Here is an 18,523-nt window from a genome sequence, read left to right as displayed (position 1 = left end):
TTCAGAAATCAAAGGGAAAGTGGAGGTTTTCATTTTGTTTTACAGGGCGGTGATATGAAGGGGTTTTGGTTTTTTTTTTTCCTGAATTTTACCAAGATTTCAGTAATTGATCTATAGACTTAAAAGCTATTAAAATATTCATGATAACATTGTCATATTTTTATGTATATGTGTATACATATTTTTATGTATATGTATAAACAGGCATACACACAAACACAAAAACACACATAATAGCACTTATCAAGTAATAGTACTTAATACCACCTGAGTGTTCATTTAAGTTCGGAGCAAGTAAAATGTGCACTACCTCTGAGAGTATGCCTTTATCTGACCACGAAAAGTGAAGAAAATCACTACTGTAACAGATCCTTCTCCTTCAATGTGAAAAGGTTCTATACAGTTGGTACAGAGAAATACACGTTTCATTTTGCCAAACCCAAAGCATACTTCCCAACTGCCTTTGTATAAAAGCTAACACAACATGTCAAAAGTAAGAGCAGAGCCCTCAGTATACACTGAACTGCTGAAAGAAGTTAGGGACGGTTTGACAAAGATAAAACGTAAAGTTAAGTTTTGTATGATTTTCTCTTCATTCACATTCATACCAGGTAGACTTTGTCAAACACCTATAGCAGGGAGGAACTTGTTCATGCATGCAGAACAAAATAAAATAAGATTAAAAGCTCCAGGAAATCAGCCTACTTCAAAAAACCATTAAAGTGTGCCTATCCCTCAAGCTTTACAAATGTGTTAATTGTCGTGTTTCAGTCATGTAAATATGTTTCAGCATAAAGTAACCAAGATTTCCTGCTATAGAAGCCCTGCTATCTGGGGGTGTGGGGGTAGGGAGGGACGAACCGGGGACTAAATAACACACTGTAATGAAACCTGCCTTTGGGCAGCACATGCTTCAGTTCTGAATGCCCAGAAATACTTCGCAGACGCTCTAGGCTGCCTAGCAATGGGGATTTCTAATTCTGGCTAGCTTGACAAAGTAAATACAACTATTGAACATAAGGCAGCTCCTAATAAAAAACAACAATTCCCCCTTGTAAACACCTACATTTGGCCCCATTAAAAATTCTTTCTTCATACCCAGGAACTAGCAGACCCTGCAATGTGGGGGTCTTAAAGTAACTGAAGAGCAGTCAGGAGATTTAATGCCGTCAGGATGTTTTACGTAGCCATTTACACCGAGCACTTCATACCCCATCTCAGGACTTGGTAGAGCAATGTTCTGCATACACTGCAGGGCATTATGCAAGCAAACACATTGGCCATTATGCTCTCAGTACTCATTCATGGACAGCCAAAAGGAAATCAATATATTTTTTACATATGCTGTACTTACATATAAAAAAATATATGGTTGCCACATTTCCAAAAGGAGTGTTCATCAAAAGCTGCCAACTTTGAAAGTTATTTAGTGGATTGGCATTACTCTGATACCTTAAGCAATTATCCAATTTCAGAAGTCCCTGATTTCGGCTTGTTCACATCTTAGAATTCATCTATTCCATAAACGATCAGACAGCCCTCTGCCAGTCCCCACACTGAATAGTGGATCTGCTGTAGTTCTAAAAATCTCTGGGATTTAGGGATCGACCTTGAGTTTACACACACATTTAGCTGCTAACAGTTTACTGAGTCAGAGGTTTCAGATTATAGTAAGGAGCAAACATTAGTTTGAATTCTAGTAGACAAAAACAAAGGGAATGTTACGTTTTGCCACCTCCAGAACAGTCATATGCTTTACAAGAAAAAAGGGATAAAAAGGAATTCTCATAGAATTAGTCTGAATTTATTTTTAAAAGAAATGTGTTTTTTTTTTCCTCAAGCTCAGCATCTGGTTCTAAAACATGGTATGTTCCTAAAATATCTTACTACTGTTAAGCCACCTGAGGGGTAGTACCTAAAATACTGCTTCTAAAGTGTTTCCTCACTTGTAGGGGGTAGAACAGGGGCTTCCTGGACAAAGCAGGCTTGAAGAGCCTATCAAAATGACAGTCTGTGCACAGGAAGATCCTGGTCTTCTTCCATTTACTGCCATAGCAGCAGTAGGTCTGAGCCCTAAGTCTCAAGCATCTCTCAGCTTGGCCCTGCTGAAGCTTCATTCAAATTCTACGCACTCTGGAGCTTATATGCTCCTGCCTGCATTGTGTGTTCCATAGCCACACAAGCCTTGGGGTAAGCAGCAGTTGGAGACCAGTAAAAACACTGCCGGAGTGAGAAGCCCTGTACACAATTAAGGGAAGATGAATGGAAGGAAGTCAGTTGGGGAGATACAGAGAGTCTCATTGAGGTGATGGTTCACAAGCAGGGAATCGCAGGAACAGTAGTGGCATGTGTGACTTCTCCGTCCCATCCCTTTATCCCAAAGAGGAAGCTAATGAGGGCTGGAGGGAGGCATGTGTCAAGCATTTCTACTGTACAAGTTTAGGTAACAGTTTAAGCCACCTTATTCTATCTGTTACCTAGATGGTTTTTTTTTTTTTTTTCAATCCTATACATGTTAGAACATGAATGAGAATAAAATATGCCAAGGAGCAAAAAAGAAAGCAAAAAGAAAAGGGAAAGATACTGCCTTTAGTTTGTCTGGAAGGTAAAACCCTTTTAAGCAAAGTTCTTTGGGAGTAATCCAGTCTGTTCTCTGTCCATATATGAAATAAGAGAGGAAAATAACATAACTCCCCCACATCTTAAATGTCCGCAAGTTCAGGAACATTGGGACTGACACTTGGTGGTATTCTTATTACACCACAGTCCAAAAGATTCTGGCTCACATTTTAAGTGGATGAAACTCAGCACACCGTCTCCACAAACAGTACTGCCAGAGTTTCTCCTCCATGAACATTTCATACAGGGCCCAACCACTCCCACTGGAATCTTCCTGTTGACTTGGCACGACATTGACAACCACCACTTCCCACAGGAGGAGAATGGGAGTAGGGGATACTGTGGACCACTTAGGAGATAGAATATTTCTTCTGAATCAGAAGAATACAGGATCCAGAAGAGCCAGTATATACCGCCTTTGGGAAAATTCTATCTTTCTTAATTTTTTTCTTAATATTTTTATTTATTTTTGAGACAGAGAGAGACAGAGCATGAGCAGGGAAGGGGCAGAGAGAGAGGGAGACACAGAATCGGAAGCAGGCTCCAGGCTCTGAGCCATCAGCACAGAGCCCGATGCAGGGCTCAAACCCACAGACCGTGAGATCATGACCTGAGCCGAAGTCGGCCGCCCAACCGACTGAGCCACCCAGGCGCCCCGAGAAAATTCTATCTTTAATAGAATATATCTGTTTGCAATTCTTTACTGAAAATGTCTATGCATGGTTTTATAAGAATATGGGTGAAATAGCCCTGGTATTCAGAGCTACCCTGTGCTCTAAGAATTAAGTCCAAGTCACTTACAAACCCTCCACAGATACCTACCTACCAAGCCAAATGTCTCATAGCCACTCCCCTGTTTGTTGATTGCTCCAGAAAAGCTGACTTTTTTCCTATCTTGCAAACATGCCAACTTTATTCCTGCCTTAAGGCCTTTGCATTTGATTACCTTGGCCTAGACACTTCTTTTTCCAGGTCTTCATAGGTCCCTTCTCGAATTGAAAATCTTAGCTCAAATGTACTCTCCAAAAAGCCCTATCACCAAATAAAAGTGGTACCCCCCCCCAGCCAATATCATATCACTATGTTTTATTTCCTTAAAAGCACCTGTCACTATCTGAATTATCTTGTTCATTTGTTTGCTTTCCTATATGTTACCTGTCTCTCCTTGAGTCATGTAAAGGTCTATGTACTGTCCCTTTCTGAAGTTGTAAGTTCTTTGAAAGCAGGGATCTTGCCCGTTCTGTTCACTGTTTTATTGCTAGTACTTAAAGGAGTCCTGGCACTTAGAGTAATGAAGAAGAATATGGAGTTGGAAGCCAGACTACCTGAGTTCAAATTCCATTCCAGTGTCCTGACATGGCGACATTACTTCTGCTCTTTTCAAACTTGGCCACATGATCCACAACTAGCTGAAAGGGAAGCATGGAAATGAAATCTTTATTCCGGATGGCTGCCCATTCAAGAGTTCTTCTACCAAAGGGAAAAGGAAGAGTAGATGTTGAAGGATAAGTATCAGACTTTGTCATAGTCCACAACCCACTGGAACCCAAATATCCATGCACAGCCTTCTTCCCACACACTTACTGCCTCTCTGGGGGTGAGTGGAGAATCCTACTGGCTGGGAACTGCAGGAATTCTCTGCCCTGGCAGTAGGGGACTTCAGCCCAACTTATAATTCCCAGTTCGGCTCTCTGGAAGGAACTCCCTTGTCTGTTATCCTCTGTATCCTTTAAGGAAGTTATTCCTTGTCCATTAACATTCATGGCTACATGAAGTCGCCATCAGAGAGGATAATTTTGGGGGGCTGCACAGTTCTCACAGCCCACTTATTGATAGATCAGGTTTGGGGACCTAAGATTATTCTAGGGGTTGAATAATCATAGACTTTTGACCAGGTTTGTGGTTTCTTTGGCACTACAATCCCCTCAAGCCTTTAGAAGGTTCCCAGTCTGATAGCTTCCCTTCAGTCCCTCACGCAAGTAATCACAGCCAAAGAGTTGTCAAGACAATGTTCTAGGTTCAGGAGACAGGAAACAGATCCCATCAAATTATTTTATGCAGAGGAAAAGTTTATACCAGAAAATTGGGGGCTAGCAAAATAATTGGGAGGGCTGAAGGACATCGCCAGAAAACTGGCCTTCAGGGAAGCTGCTGCTTCCTCAGTCAGAAAGGTGAGGAATTGGGAGGCCACCCCAACTGGGTGCTGGTAACTGAAAGCGCACACCTCCGAGGCGGTAATCTTGTGGCTGGTAGGTTCTTACTACCACAGCAACAAGGATCCCTGGAACCCCACGAAGCAAGTAACTGGGCACTGAAACACTGGTCTGGCTTCTACTTCTGCACCTGCCTCTCAATTCCCATGGAGTTGTTGACTAGTCACTAGAATACTGATGCAAAAAAAAAAAAAAAAAAAAAAAAGTCCCTGCAGTAGTACTGGCAAATTGCAGTAGAGCAGCAGGAAGATTCCTTCTGCTTCTCCGCCACCTTCTGAATCTAGTACAATGCTTCTAATTGGAGAAGCATAATTCACACCTTTGCAGCCTCCACCAAGAGGTTGGAATGGATACTTGTCCACCACAACTGTTGCATTCTAAGGCTTGAGTCTTTTAAAGTTTACTTATTTTTCAGACACACACACACACACACACACACACACACACTTACACACAGTATGAGCAGGGAAGGGGCAGAGAGAGAGAGAGGGAGACACAGAATCTCAAGCAGGCTCCAGGCTCTGAGCTGTCAACACAGAGCCTGACTTGAGGCTCGAACTCACAAACCACGAGATAACGACCTGAGCCGAAGTCAGATGCTTAACCGACTGAGCCACCTAGGCACCCCATTGAGTCTTATTTTCCGACTTTTCTGTTCTACCTACGTCCCTCTCTTTCTCCTTATGAGTAACTAGCTTGACGCCATCTAAAATAATCAGCTCGAGAGGGAAGGCCATACCCTTCATCTCATTTTCATCTCTGAACTGGATCCCATTTTGTAGCCAGTCTCTTAATGAGGGTATTTCACCAAAGCTCAGGAACACCCAACATCTCCTGTGAAGGTTGCCTGCTTCAGCATGTAGGGCAGAAAAGTTTTTTCTTTTTGTTTTTGTTTTTTCAATCCTCGGAGCCCCAAATTACCAAGGCTTTCATCATTTTGGCCTCTGGGGTACAGGCAGAGTGCCTCACACAGAGGCGTGTTCCTTTCTGACGCTTCTTCCAAAATCTCTATCTCTAGCCTAAGTTCCTTTCCTATTTATAAGTAACGTTGCTGAATGTGGCAAGAAGCCACTAGCACAACAGTTTTCTGAATTTGTCCACCATTTCACCTTGGAGCCACTGATCAGGAGGTAAAATTTTTGCCTTCCAAGTTATCACAGTCATAACAAGGGTCACCAGCCTCCCAGTTTGCAATCTGACCTCACCGCCCACTTTCTAACCACTAAGCCACTTAAATCCCAGAACTCAAGCGCATCATTTTTCAGGTACCGAATTCTGCATAAACAGGATACAAGTTAGTCTGTTGTTACAGAGATCCAAAACTACTATGGCTTAAATAATGCAGAGGTTCACTTATGTCTCACTTTAAAGCCCAGGGCAGTGACCCAGGGTCTTTGGGTGCCCACATGGTGTCAGGAAACCCTAGACCAATTTTCTCATTTTGCTCTACCCTCCTCTAACCATAGCTTCCAGTTGATGGTCCAGAATTGTTGCTTCAGCACCCACCCTCAAGTCCACATTTCAGCAAGTGGGAAGATGGTGGGTAGGCTTTCCCCTAATATTTGTGGAGCCTAGAGCAATAATGTGAATGTAGGACCACATAATTATTATATCAAGTTATCAAGCTGAGAAACCATGAAATATTCATTGTCTTCCTTCCTTCACAAATACAACTTCCTGGAAAACCAAGTTTAAATTTATGATATGGGTTCTACTCTAGAACTTGGAGACAGGGGGAGAATTGGCCTGCCGCCTACCTCCTTTCTCTTCCTGTCTCCTTCCCACACACAGGGCCACATGCAAATGCTTGGGGACACCCATCCTGTACACAAACTCCATCCACACGCCACACAAACAGTGGTCCCAGGGTGTGCACACAGACAACATGATCCACCCTTGGGGCACGAACCTGGGAAAGAGACCGTGCCGACTTTGTAGCCTGTTGGACAAGGAGTTCTGAATTCTGAATACCCAGAGTATGTCCTATAAAGAAGGGGCACATCCTCTTTGCCCTGAGATCCCTTACCCCATGAGCAAGGGTGGATCAGGGCCCAGGACAGTGGCCCTCTCGCCGAGGTGAGGGAAAGGGAAGTCAATGGCACCTCCCCTCTTTCACAGATCTGAACCCAAACTTAACCATAAGTGGCCAGAACTTAGTCACTCAGCCTCATCTACCGGCAAGGGAAGTTGAGAAATGTGACAACTTATTTTGGGAGAGAGAAAGAGTACGTGCGCATGCACACTGGGACGGGCAGAGAGAGAGGGAGGGAGAATCCCAAGCAGGCTCTGCACTGTCAGTGCAGAGCCCCACCTGGGTCTAGTTCATGGGGCTCCATCTCATGAACTATAAGATCATGAGTGACCTGAGCCTAAACCAAGAGTCAGACCCTTAACCCACTGAGCCACCCACACACCCCCCCCCCGCCCAGAGATGCTTTTACTGGCTGCAAAGGAAGAGAATAAGATTGGGAGTAAGCTAGCAATCTCTGCCACAGACACATGCCTTTTCACAAATCACACTTTTGTTTAGACAAGTGAGTTCTTCACAATCTGCTTTCAGAGAGGTGAGTTTGGAGGCAAGACAATACTGTCAGATATAATTGACGGTCAAAATAATTGCACACCTGAGCATTTTTCAATGGGCAGCCAGTATGCAATATGCCAGCTCTGAAATTTTGTCTAATTTTCAGATCAATCAGGAAGAACCGAATGAATTGTTTTCAATTCAAAGGATATAGTATAATTATGACATTCAATAAAACAATTTTAATCTTAAACCCTTTGAATGAATTGCATTTTAAACAAAAACTAAAAGTTAAAACCTAACCCACATTTGGCAGACTTTTTTCCAGAAATATGCAGCCACTACCAAATGTACACCTACCAATCCAAAAAGAGCAAAAATCAGTTCTGGCATTGTTTTCCCCTGGCCTATTCATATATGAGAATAACACAAAACTCACCAAAAACTAAGCAGACATATCTTCCACATGGCAAGATTTTAACCAGGTACAGAGTAACTGCAATGTAACATTACATTGTAATGATGGAATATTAATGGATAAGTGTAACAGTGTAACAATGTAACAACCTATAGTTGTCTCCCAATATCCATTTGCTTCATCTTCCATAGGAATAGGGTTGTTAGGGGCACCTGGGTGGCTCAGTGGGTTAAGCGTCCGACTTCGACTCAGGTCATGATCTTGCGATTCGTGGGTTTGAGCCCCACATCGGGCTCTGTGCTGACAGCTCGGAGCCTGAAGCCTGCTTCAGATACTGTGTCTCCCCCTCTCTCTGTCCCTCCTATGCTCATGCTCTGTCTCTGTCTCTTAATAATAAACATTTTTAAAAAAAAATTTTTTTTCAAGGAATAGGTTTGTTACACACTTTTACACATTTTGCAACATCTCCCAGCCTCCCTTGTCACCAGCCAGGTGTAGCCATGTCTAAGTTCTGAACATGAGTGGAAGAGATGTGTTAACTTCCAGGTCTTGCGCCTTCTTGGCCCCTTCTTCCCACCAGCTGAGAGAAAGCAAACACATCAGCCTTGGAGCCAGAAGTGGAAGAAGCGCCTGTTGAGGCTGGCAGACCAGTCCTCACAGCTCAGAATTGCCTACTTCTGTGCTATAAAATGGGAGAAAAATAAACTTCTACCTTTTTTAAGCCATTTATTGGAGGGAGTGGGAGTGTCTCTAAACTCCAGCTACTCGGCCTGTCGTCTAGTCCATCCCCTACCATTCAGAGCGGTGCCTCGTAACACAGAACTTGGCTTCAGGAATCAGCAAATCATCCTCCAGGTGAGGGCATCACTCGGCTCTTGCAAGATTCTGGAATGGAATAGGATAGGGTGTCTGTTTAATTTGTTTTTTCTCCTCATCATGTAAAGAGGCAGAAATGCTTTTAAAACTCAAGTAGAGAAGCTTTATCTTCTGACATGTCCTTTGTTAGTTATTTTGACAGCAATGAGGACATGTGCAAAAGATAGATTTTTAAAATAAGATGGACCCCAAATTGCTTCTGCAGTACAGCTGTGCCTGCTTTCACTGGCCCAGAAGCTGGGCATGTGACATGCCCCATTTTCACTACTGCCTTACTAAGTATGAAGGAAAGTGTTTAGACTTTTTAAATCTTCCCAGAAGCCAGGACTACGATCTCAGTTCCCTTTTTGATTTCTTTACAGGGCCACAGTAGAGGGCAATGTCTTCTCGTTGCTCTGACGCCAGCACAGTGACCGAGACATGCTGGCTAAGTCTCATATTCTGTTGTTGTCGCTTACGATCATGTGTAGTTCATTACATATGTAGAGTTGTTTCCTTGCCTTAATAAACACACTTGTTTTTATCGTGTTGAGCCATATGTACTTTTATGAGCCATCTCAACATCTTTTTTGGAGCAAGAAATGTGAATATATTAGTGTACCTGATATTTCAGAGAACACTTGTACATCTCATTTGATCCTGACGACAGTCTCATGAGGGGAGAATTATCCCCCTGTGATAAAGGAGGACACTGAGACAGGGGTGAACTGACTCGTCCAAGGTCACACTGAGAGTGAGTGACAGAGGGACATACCACACTTTCACTGGCTGCCTCTGTTAAGTGACCAGGGTAGAGCCTCTGTGTTCTAAGGTGTTTACCAGGTTTCATTTAAATCGGCTATGAGAGCACCTGGCTGGCTTAGTCGGCAGAGCAGGATCTCAGGGTTGTAAATTTGAGCCCCACACTGAGTGTAGAGATTACTTAAAAATAAAATCTTAGGGGCGCCTGGGTGGCTCAGTCGGTTGAGCGTCTGACTTCGGCTCAGGTAGTGATCTCGCGGTCTGTGAGTCCGAGCCCCTCGTCGGGCCCTGTGCTGACAGCTCAGAGCCTGGAGCCTGCTTCAGAGTCTATGTCTCCCTCTCTCTCTGCCCCTCCACCGCTCATGCTCTGTCTCTCTCTGTCAAAAAGAAATAAACATTAAAAAAATAATACATAAAATAAAATAAAGTAAAATAAAATAAAATCTTAGGGGCGCCTGGGTGGCTCAGTCGGCTAAGCGTCCGACTTCAGCTCAGGTCATGATCTCACAGTTTGTGGGTTCGAGCCCTGCATCAGGCTCTGCGCTGACAGCTCAGAGCCTGGAGCCTGCTTCAGATTCTGTGTCTCCTTCTCTCTCTGCCCCTCCCCCACTCACACTCTGTGTGTGTGTCTCTCTCTCTCAGAAATAAACATTAAAAAAATAATAAAAATAAAATAAATTGGCTGTCCTTTAAAGAACAAAAGAAAAGTCTCCTAGAAAGTATTGTTGAAATAGTCACACTGATTTCTGTGACTCTAAGTAATACAAAGTGTGACCCTTCAGGAAATGTCAGAAATATAAAAAGGATTAAAACAAATCTGTATTCATCTGTGAAGGGTTAAAATGTACGACCTCAAAGAGAAAACAAACAGTGCCTGGTGGTTTGGTCTTGGCAAAATAGGAAAAATATAAATTGATTAAACTTATTTTAATGGGTATTTACCTGCGATTTGTCTCAAGTCCAGGTGTAATCTAGGTTCATTATCTTGCCCCTTCTGTCTGAGAACGGTGAGTGCTGAGCACAGGTCTGGCAGGCTGAGAGAAAAGGAATTAGGAAGGGAAACTCCAGAGCCAGGAAACCCAATCCTGCACATCTACAAGGACCCAGTGTAGCTGCCGACTCAAGAAGGAACAACATACGGACAGTGGCTAAGCCCAACAAAGAGACACAGACGTAGGCAGTGGGGGAAGATTCTCGAAGTCTGGCTCTGGTTTGGTTCCCCCCCCCACCCCACCCCCGCCCTGAGCTGCAGAGCAAAGTGCTCCTGCTGCTCCTGCTTCATTCTGACCCAGGGCTTCCTCCGGGCCTAAGGGTGCCTTTTGGCAGGAGCTCCCCTAATCTGCCAGAGTATTTTGCCAGCCCCGCTGTTTCCCACCTTGTAGCACCAGAGAAGAGGGACCCGTTAATCCAGTGGGATCACTGCAGATCACCTAGGCCTCTGTGAGATACTGGGAGCTGTCACATCTTTCTCAAATCCCTTTGCCTCCGTAGAAATCATCACTGTAGACAAGGCATCAAGGGGGAAAGTAGGCACCCAGCCAGATAGGCAGCTCTTGCATTAGCAGCACAATCCCTTCCTCCCAGAATCTGGGGAAAGAAAATCAGGTGGGCAAAGCTTCCACTCAAGATGTAGGATACGTTTTTGGCCCTCGCCTCCGAACTCCAGGTATAAAACGAGAAAGATAAATACCTTGATTTGGCTTACGACGTTGAAAATGGTACGGTTTTTTGTTTTTGTTCTTTTTTTTTTTTTTTTTTTTTAACAATCTGGTTTCTATTTAAACCATTACTGAGGAAACAGCAAGGTCTAAAAGTTTATACGTCCCCACGGCCTTGCAGCTTTATTCTAAAGGAGGCCACTTGCGATGAGGAGTGTTTTACAGCGTATTTTTTTTCAGAAGACAGATCTGGGGTACAGCGGCATCTGACCATTTACATGTCAAATGCGTAAATGCTTTGGAAGCCTCCAAGGAAAAGTCCCTCACACACCTGGCAAGCCGGAACCTGATCTCTCCTTCTTCCTCCCTGCTTCACATCGCACTGACATGGCGCACAGGGGGAGGCTCAGAAAGGAAGAAAACAAAACCTACTGGTTGGGAATTTAGAGTGCATAGGAAGCTCATTCAAGCAACAATCACCAGAGCCAGCAAGATCATTCACCTATTTCCAAGAGCCATCGTTGGGCTTTTTCAAAGGACATAAGTATGCAACTCGCGTTCACAATGTAGCATTTGGTCAGAAGCATTTCATCATATCAACCAAATTTTTTTTGTACTCAGAAGTTACACACGAATGATAGTTGACTTTTCTTCAAAGCCATTCAACCTGAAAGATTTCCAAGCATGTCACACGTCACATTTAGCTACTCTTGCTATGAAGGGCTTTCAGCCAACTGGCCCACGTTCATTGCCTAGAGAAGCAGAGGAAGAGAAATGTTTAGCAAATAGGTAAGCTCCTGAAATAAATTGTATTATGCTGTTCTGAACACACTACACTAGTTTCCTCATTTAGATTATCAGAACAGTATGACCCTTCACCCAAATGCATCTTAAAGATGTATTAGCTCTACCGTTAAGCAAATCACCATTTCCACATGTCAGAATCCAATTCATTATTTAGCACCTAGCCCATCTCCATGAAGCTTTTTTCTGCTCTCCTTCCCCCACCTGGTTTCTGCTTTGTCTCTGCCTGTCTTGTAGACGTGTCTTGGGCTTCTCACTATGATGGTTACCAGCTTGCTTGTCTTACTTGTGTTCCTGGAATTGTAAGGAAATGAGTAATGTAGAAGAGCTCTGTTCACCTTGCTTCAAGTAGATTCTATTTGTTGACTCCAGTTGATTTACAAAATAGCCTAATCACCATCTGATATCATCCTTATGAGGTCCCGACCAAAAGTACACACACACACTTTATTTTTTTACGGTGAATTTTCTTCAAGTTGCAGATAACCTTCAGATCATGCATATATCCTAGTCATTTTTCCTTTGCTCCTTGGCAATAGATCTTGAAACATTGAAGTTCAGACATATAATTAGATATCTCTTGGGGCACCTGGATGGCTCAGTCGGTTAGGCGTCCGACTTTAGCTCAGGTCATTATCTCGTGGTTCCTGAGTTCAAGCCTTGAGTCAGGCTCTGTGCTGACAGCTCAGAGCCTGGAGCCTGCTTGGGATTCTGTGTCTCCTTCTCTCTCTGCCCCTCCCCCACTCACAATCTGTCTCTCTCTCTCTCTCTCTCTCTCTCTCAAAAATAAACATTAAAAAAATATTTTTTTTTAACTAGATGTTTCTTTCCCTCCAGTTTCTTCACACGAACACTGACAGAGTTAACACTGAAAAGACATTCATAACCTCAGACTTTAGAGTCATACATGTCTTTTAGATTCCTGGGCCTTTCATGCTTTCTGGAAAAAAACCAGGCTGTGAATAAATGAAAGAATTGTTTAAAACAAAGAAACAAGTATGTCTTTATTTGAGCTTTTAAAAATCACTCAAGAAATAGACATTTAGTTATTTAATATAAGACAGGTTGGGTGCTATGGATACAAATGAATATTACTATATGGATATCATCATATGGCGAGTACAGCTTTTCTCAACATTTCTGCCATCTTTGTTGAACATATGTCCATCATGGTGTCTTTCATTCTAGGTATATTGGCATTAAAAAATAAGTACAGGCAAACTGAAATCAAAGAGCATTTTGTAAATTTTTTTAATGTCTTGAAATATTTTGATCCTCTGTACACAGCTTGTGTTTACATGACAATAAACAGGCCTTTTATCAGGAAAGAAACTAACCAGAACATATGCTTACAGATCATAATATTTTGACCAAAAAAAATGGTTCTACCTTTTTCATCTTACTTTTTTTTTTTTTTTTTTTTTTTTCATATTGAAGGGAGTTTTCCAAATGAAGGGTTTCAGATAGGTTGTCTCCAGGTCAGTTCACCACAAGGCTTTGGTTAGACCTTGATGGACCCATCCTACCTCACTTACCTTTAGCCTCCTACTCTCACTGTGTGCCTCACACAACAGATATGTTCCCTTGAGCTTGGATTTTTATGAAAATTGAATAGGCTGGGGCACTAACAGTTAAAAGAATTTGATAGAGATCCTTTTGAAAACCAAAAAAGTTCTCTTATTTTCAAGAGACAGGCAGACAGAGCAGGAGCAGGGGAGGAGCAGAAAGAGAGGGAGACACAGAATCCAAAGCAGGCTCCAGACCCTGAGCTGTCAACACAGAGTCCAACCCAGGGCTCGAACTCACCAGCTGCCAGATCATGACCTGAGCCGTAGTCGGATGCTTAACTGACTGAGCCATCCAGGTGCCCCAAAAAAGTTCTTTTAATATATATCAGTATTTCTCCTTAATTACAGTAACTTTTGTGTAATTATGGTCAGTTACTGCATCTGCTTGAATCCGCATCTCTCTGCAGAATAGTTAAGATGGGGAGCTGTTCAAAGCTAAACTATACTTTTCAAAACATGACCGATGTCATGCATAGAAACAAACTTACCAAGACCTGAAATTGATATCATAGCTGACTTACCTGAGTATATAAAAAATATTGACCCTTTGATTGGTATCTTTTTTTTCACTGTGTCAATATTTCTACAAAAATTTTAAGTTCCTAAAGAAAGTATAGCCTTGAAATAGAATCATCAGGTCAACTTAACAGACAAAGGGAAATAAGCATTTGTAGGAATCCATAATAGCTGAAGCTACAGTCAATTAAAAAATAGCATTTTGGAATCCTGGCAAAAACAAAACAAAGCCAAGACCAACCCTGCCATTACTGTAACAGTGTTATTTTTCAAGTATGCCTTTTATGTATGCATTTACTTGTTTTCATTTGGACCTAAATAAGAGACATCTTAACATGTTTAGGTTTGGACTCCGGAAATGTTGCCCTAAGATCCCTGGTCCAGTTTCCGCAACGGCTACAATTTGTAAAACCTATAGTGGGAATAAAATGTGATTCTCTTGGGCTTCATTCAGTCTGAAGAATTGTTTTAGCAGAAATTTTATATGCAAGACTAAATGCTGATCAACAGAGCATAATATTGTATTCTGAAGTGTGCTAGCTAAAGCAAAATTAATTTTTTTTTTCTTCTTTCCTTCTCCTGAAATCTTCTGCCATAGAGACTGCATTTGCCTCCAGACTTGTCAGACACAGTGAGCCGCTCGAGCAAACAGGATCTGGCAGAGCCCTCCAAGCTGCTGGGCCCAGGCTGTGGCGTGATGGCCGGAGGCAAGAAGCACCTGGACTTCTAGTGACTCCTCCTTAGTAGCTGCGCGCAGGATTATATGACGCTCTCATTATGACTGCTAATAGCTTATGTAAATATTTTTCTTAACGAGTTGACCCTCCAATCTTTGGAAAACAGTTAGGATTGCAAAATGAGGCCACCATTCTTCATTTTCCTTAACCAACCTTTTCTACAGAAAGAGTAGAGCAAAAATGCTTTCATTTGAAAATTTTGTTTTATGCCCTATCTACAGAAAACAAATGACCTTGTTTTTAAATAAAATGTCAAAAACTCAAAGTGCCTCACAGTGTCATTAGTGTACGTGTATTAAGGCACTTAGTTCATGGTGAAGTGCGTATGACGGCGGGTAGCCTGTAAAACAGTATGAGCTTCGTAATTGCATATGAAAAACATTTTCTCTTTATTTCTGAAAAAGTCACTTGCCCCCAAAAATGCTAAAGTTTTTTTTTTCAAATGAAAAATTCATTTGCTAACATATGAAGACTATTATAAAATGATTTTGCATTTATGCATCCTGTTATTAAACTGATGAAGGCAAAATAATATTTCGGGATTAAGATTCCATTAAAGATAAGCAGTCTGCCATCGTGGTTAATAAATAAAGAACTTGAGTGACAGAAAGCATGGAAGAAGAAGTTGATGGTCTTCTGTTTAGTAATCCTAAACAATTGAAGTCAGCACTATGAAATTACGTCAACAGACATAATTCAGGATTGAAATTCAAACTGACGGCGACATTAATGCTAGGGGAAAGCATGTATTGAAGCCTGGTGAGAGATTTTCACAGAACGCAGGTCTGAGACAAAGCAGAACTAACTCAGATTTCCATTGCATCAGGTAAGCCCTTTGTGAGTTATGGGCATTGGTTGGGAATGTACATTTATAACCACATAAATGTGCATTTTGGAGTATATAGCATATCGAAATAGTTTCCATATAAAACAGTAGGTTTTTGAATCATAGTTCCATATTCTCAAAGCTTTTGATACATAGACAAAAAGTGAAGGTTGAAAAGTAACTTGCATTTAAGTAAAGAATCTCGATTTATAAAAAGCTGTTCAACATCCATTAGGAGAAACCGAATTTCCAAAATACATCTTCAGATATGTTAGAATAAATTTTGAAGCAATTATAACTAGCATTTTTAAGCAGTTTGCTTGTAATACACCACAAATTATACTTTATTTGCTCTTGACAACACTGTAGAAAACAAAGACTAGGTTTTTAAAACTGTCTAACCAATATGATGAATGTCAGTCACTTAGAAAAAAAACCCACTGTAGCATAAACACATACTGTATACAGGTTTTATTCAGAATTAGAATAATTGAATCAATGACAGTGATTTGCCAGGATGTCAAATCTCTCCATCATATCCTGTCACTACCAGTTTATTTTTTGTGATCAAAATCAAAAAGACAACTATTTTGTCACCCGCTATTTTATTAGTACTAAAAATCGGGTTTCTTCTATTTTTTTTAGAATGTCTGGTTTATTTTTTTCACTTCTTTTAATTCGAAAGACACAAATTCTTCCCCATTTTCTTTTCAAAATAAAGTTTCAGAATTGATCTGTCAGTTAAAATTAAAGGGCTTTTATATTAAGCAAAAGTGCTTTTAAATTTTAAAGCAACTTCAAAAAATCAATTTAGTCCATAGATAATAAATAATGTGTAGGTACTCCACAAAAGCGTCGCTATGTCCCTTGAGAGCATTATGAACAATCTGAATAAATTCAAGTGGATATTTTAGTTGGGTTATTATTGTAATAACTCTAACCCTTTTCTTACCATCTTGGGATTCACTTTGTACAAACACACAATGGAACAGTTATATAACATTTGACTCTGACAAGGAAACGTGAGGTCATCAGATATGTAAATCGCTTGTTCAAAATACTTGAGAGGTCATTGATTTACTACCCTGGCTACCATGTCTATAAAATGAACACCCAATTACTAGTTAGTATATGCTATGCAAATAGACAAACACCATAAAAATTGAATGTGCATATTTGAACCCTTGTCTTAAACATAAAAAAAACTTTTCAAACTCTGTAAAAGTGCATGTTGAACAATAATAGTAGCTGGGCTTTCCAAAATTCAGATCCAAGTGCTTTGTTGTTCTCACTAGGCAGGCGTTGTAAAAACAAGCTACAGAGGGATGTATATTTTTGTTTTCCCTTAGTAAAAACCCACTCTGAACGTGTTTTCCTTTCTTATGAAAACATTATCAACTACCCATATGCTGATAACTTACTACATAAAAATACTGGTCTTCAGTAATGCCATAGTAGGTATATAGGCCGTTTTGATACATTACGAACTCCATTAACACATTTTTTTCTCAGTTATCAACTTGTCTCAAAGATATAAATATTTCAGTAACCATGCCAAACACAGTATTTGAAATGTCCTCATATCTTTTAAATGTTTCTAAAACTTCATAACCCTATATGATATTCATTCCTTACACTAGATTTGCCTTTCTTTAACGTGAGGTAAATACTTTGCTTCACCCTGTTCTCAGGTGCTGAGGTTCTAAGACCTTCTGAATTTCTTCTTGGTAGCCATCAGTTACCCCTTTTCTCTCCCTCTCTTCCATTTGCTTTTTTCTCTCTACCTCTGGGGTCTGCAAATACTAACACTAGACAGAAAAAAAAAATTTTTTTTTAAAAACCCACCACTTCAAAAGGAAGCAACACTCTGCAATCAATTCCCTGTCTTTTAATTGTAAAGAATCAGACATACGCATACACATACAAAAGGGAAGGGGGGGGTGGCTATTCATTTGTTTAGAGCCCATTATGAATGCCAGTTCTAAAACATCCTGTTAATGCTTTCCAAACATAGTCACCATCAACACCACCGAACTTAAATACCCTACGTACTTACATTTGGAAGTTTAAAAATGAGCAAGTGAAATCATTCAGGACCAGGCAAAAAACAAAAACAAGGAAACAAAAAATACCACATTTGAGGTTTAATCTTGAGAAACAGAAAAGGGAAGAATTTGTGTTTGGCCTTCTTGAGCCAAATGTCATAGAAGAAAAGACTTTTTTGTAAATCTTGTTAACATTAAGGCCCAGAGCAAAAAGACAGAAGCAGAAGAATACAGACCCCACCCTATATAGCAAAAAATCAACAGAACAAAGCTAGAGCTTAATACTGTCTGAGTGAATTTTCGGAAACCTAATTCTCATTGGGGAAAAAAGGTGGGGAGAAATGATTGTGTAAGCCACAGCAAGAAGCCAGTTGCTTACCAGTTAAGAGTTAGGAAGCCCAGCTTTGGGGGGAGAATATTCTGGAAATCCATTGTAGTAAAAAGCAGTTTTTCATTCAGAGTAATTTGGATGTTTCGCATTCACTCAGCTCTAATTCTGTTCACTTGGTCTAAGTCAGTCAAGTTTGGAGAAAAACATACGCCATTAGTCTTGTGATTCTACTGAGGACATCCCAGACAGATAGATGGCCACCATCCTGGAAGATGGCATCGAAGCATCCCTGCAGCGTTCCCATGGATAAATATATAAATATGCCTATCAGTAAATAAATAAAAATAAATTATTTCCACAACGAGGGCACCGCTTCCACACAGCGCCTGCAGTGCTGGCCCCGGGAGAGGGCCCGGAGCTCCATTCAGAAGGACAGCTCATCTCCCTAGGGCGAGGGCAGGAGGCAAGGCAGCCGCTCTGTCCTGCTGGACCAGTGAGCTTCTGCAGCCGGGCAGCCATGCTTCAGACTAAACCAGGCTGCGCCACTGCGCCCTGGCAGTCCTGACCCTCAGAGGACAGGTGTACGTGCCCGAGCGCACACACACAGACCCTCGGCTCCCGCGACGCTCCCCTTCTCGCGTTCCCAG

General features: G+C 41.4%; 1 protein-coding gene and 1 long non-coding RNA gene across 5 annotated transcripts in view; one reads left to right on the top strand and one right to left on the bottom strand.

Moving 5' to 3' along the window:
• Positions 1 to 14,943, top strand: part of ELP4 (elongator acetyltransferase complex subunit 4) — a 246,695-nt gene extending 231,752 nt beyond the window's left edge. For 3 of the 4 annotated variants that reach the window (XM_040495538.1, XM_040495535.1, XM_040495536.1), the window contains one exon: positions 14,536 to 14,943. In XM_040495538.1, the coding sequence (XP_040351472.1) occupies positions 14,536 to 14,667 (132 nt within the window). In that variant the 3' untranslated portion in view covers positions 14,668 to 14,943. Of the gene's footprint in view, positions 1 to 9,012; positions 9,553 to 14,535 lie in introns of those variants that run through there. The other variant, XM_040495537.1, reaches the window with a different exon arrangement.
• LOC121043605 (uncharacterized) lies at positions 8,552 to 10,848 on the bottom strand. The gene is made up of 3 exons (XR_005796934.1): positions 10,767 to 10,848; positions 10,334 to 10,425; positions 8,552 to 8,659 (listed from the first exon to the last, which is right to left on the bottom strand). It is a non-coding gene; the product is annotated as an uncharacterized LOC121043605 (long non-coding RNA).
• Positions 14,944 to 18,523: the final 3,580 nt, after the last annotated feature.

This window comes from Herpailurus yagouaroundi, unplaced genomic scaffold (genome assembly GCF_014898765.1).
Source record: "Herpailurus yagouaroundi ecotype Mexico unplaced genomic scaffold, PumYag 187, whole genome shotgun sequence".
NCBI lineage: Eukaryota > Metazoa > Chordata > Mammalia > Carnivora > Felidae > Herpailurus > Herpailurus yagouaroundi.
The sequence above is the reverse complement of the archived record's forward strand: the minus strand, read 5'-3'. Positions and strand labels throughout refer to the sequence as shown.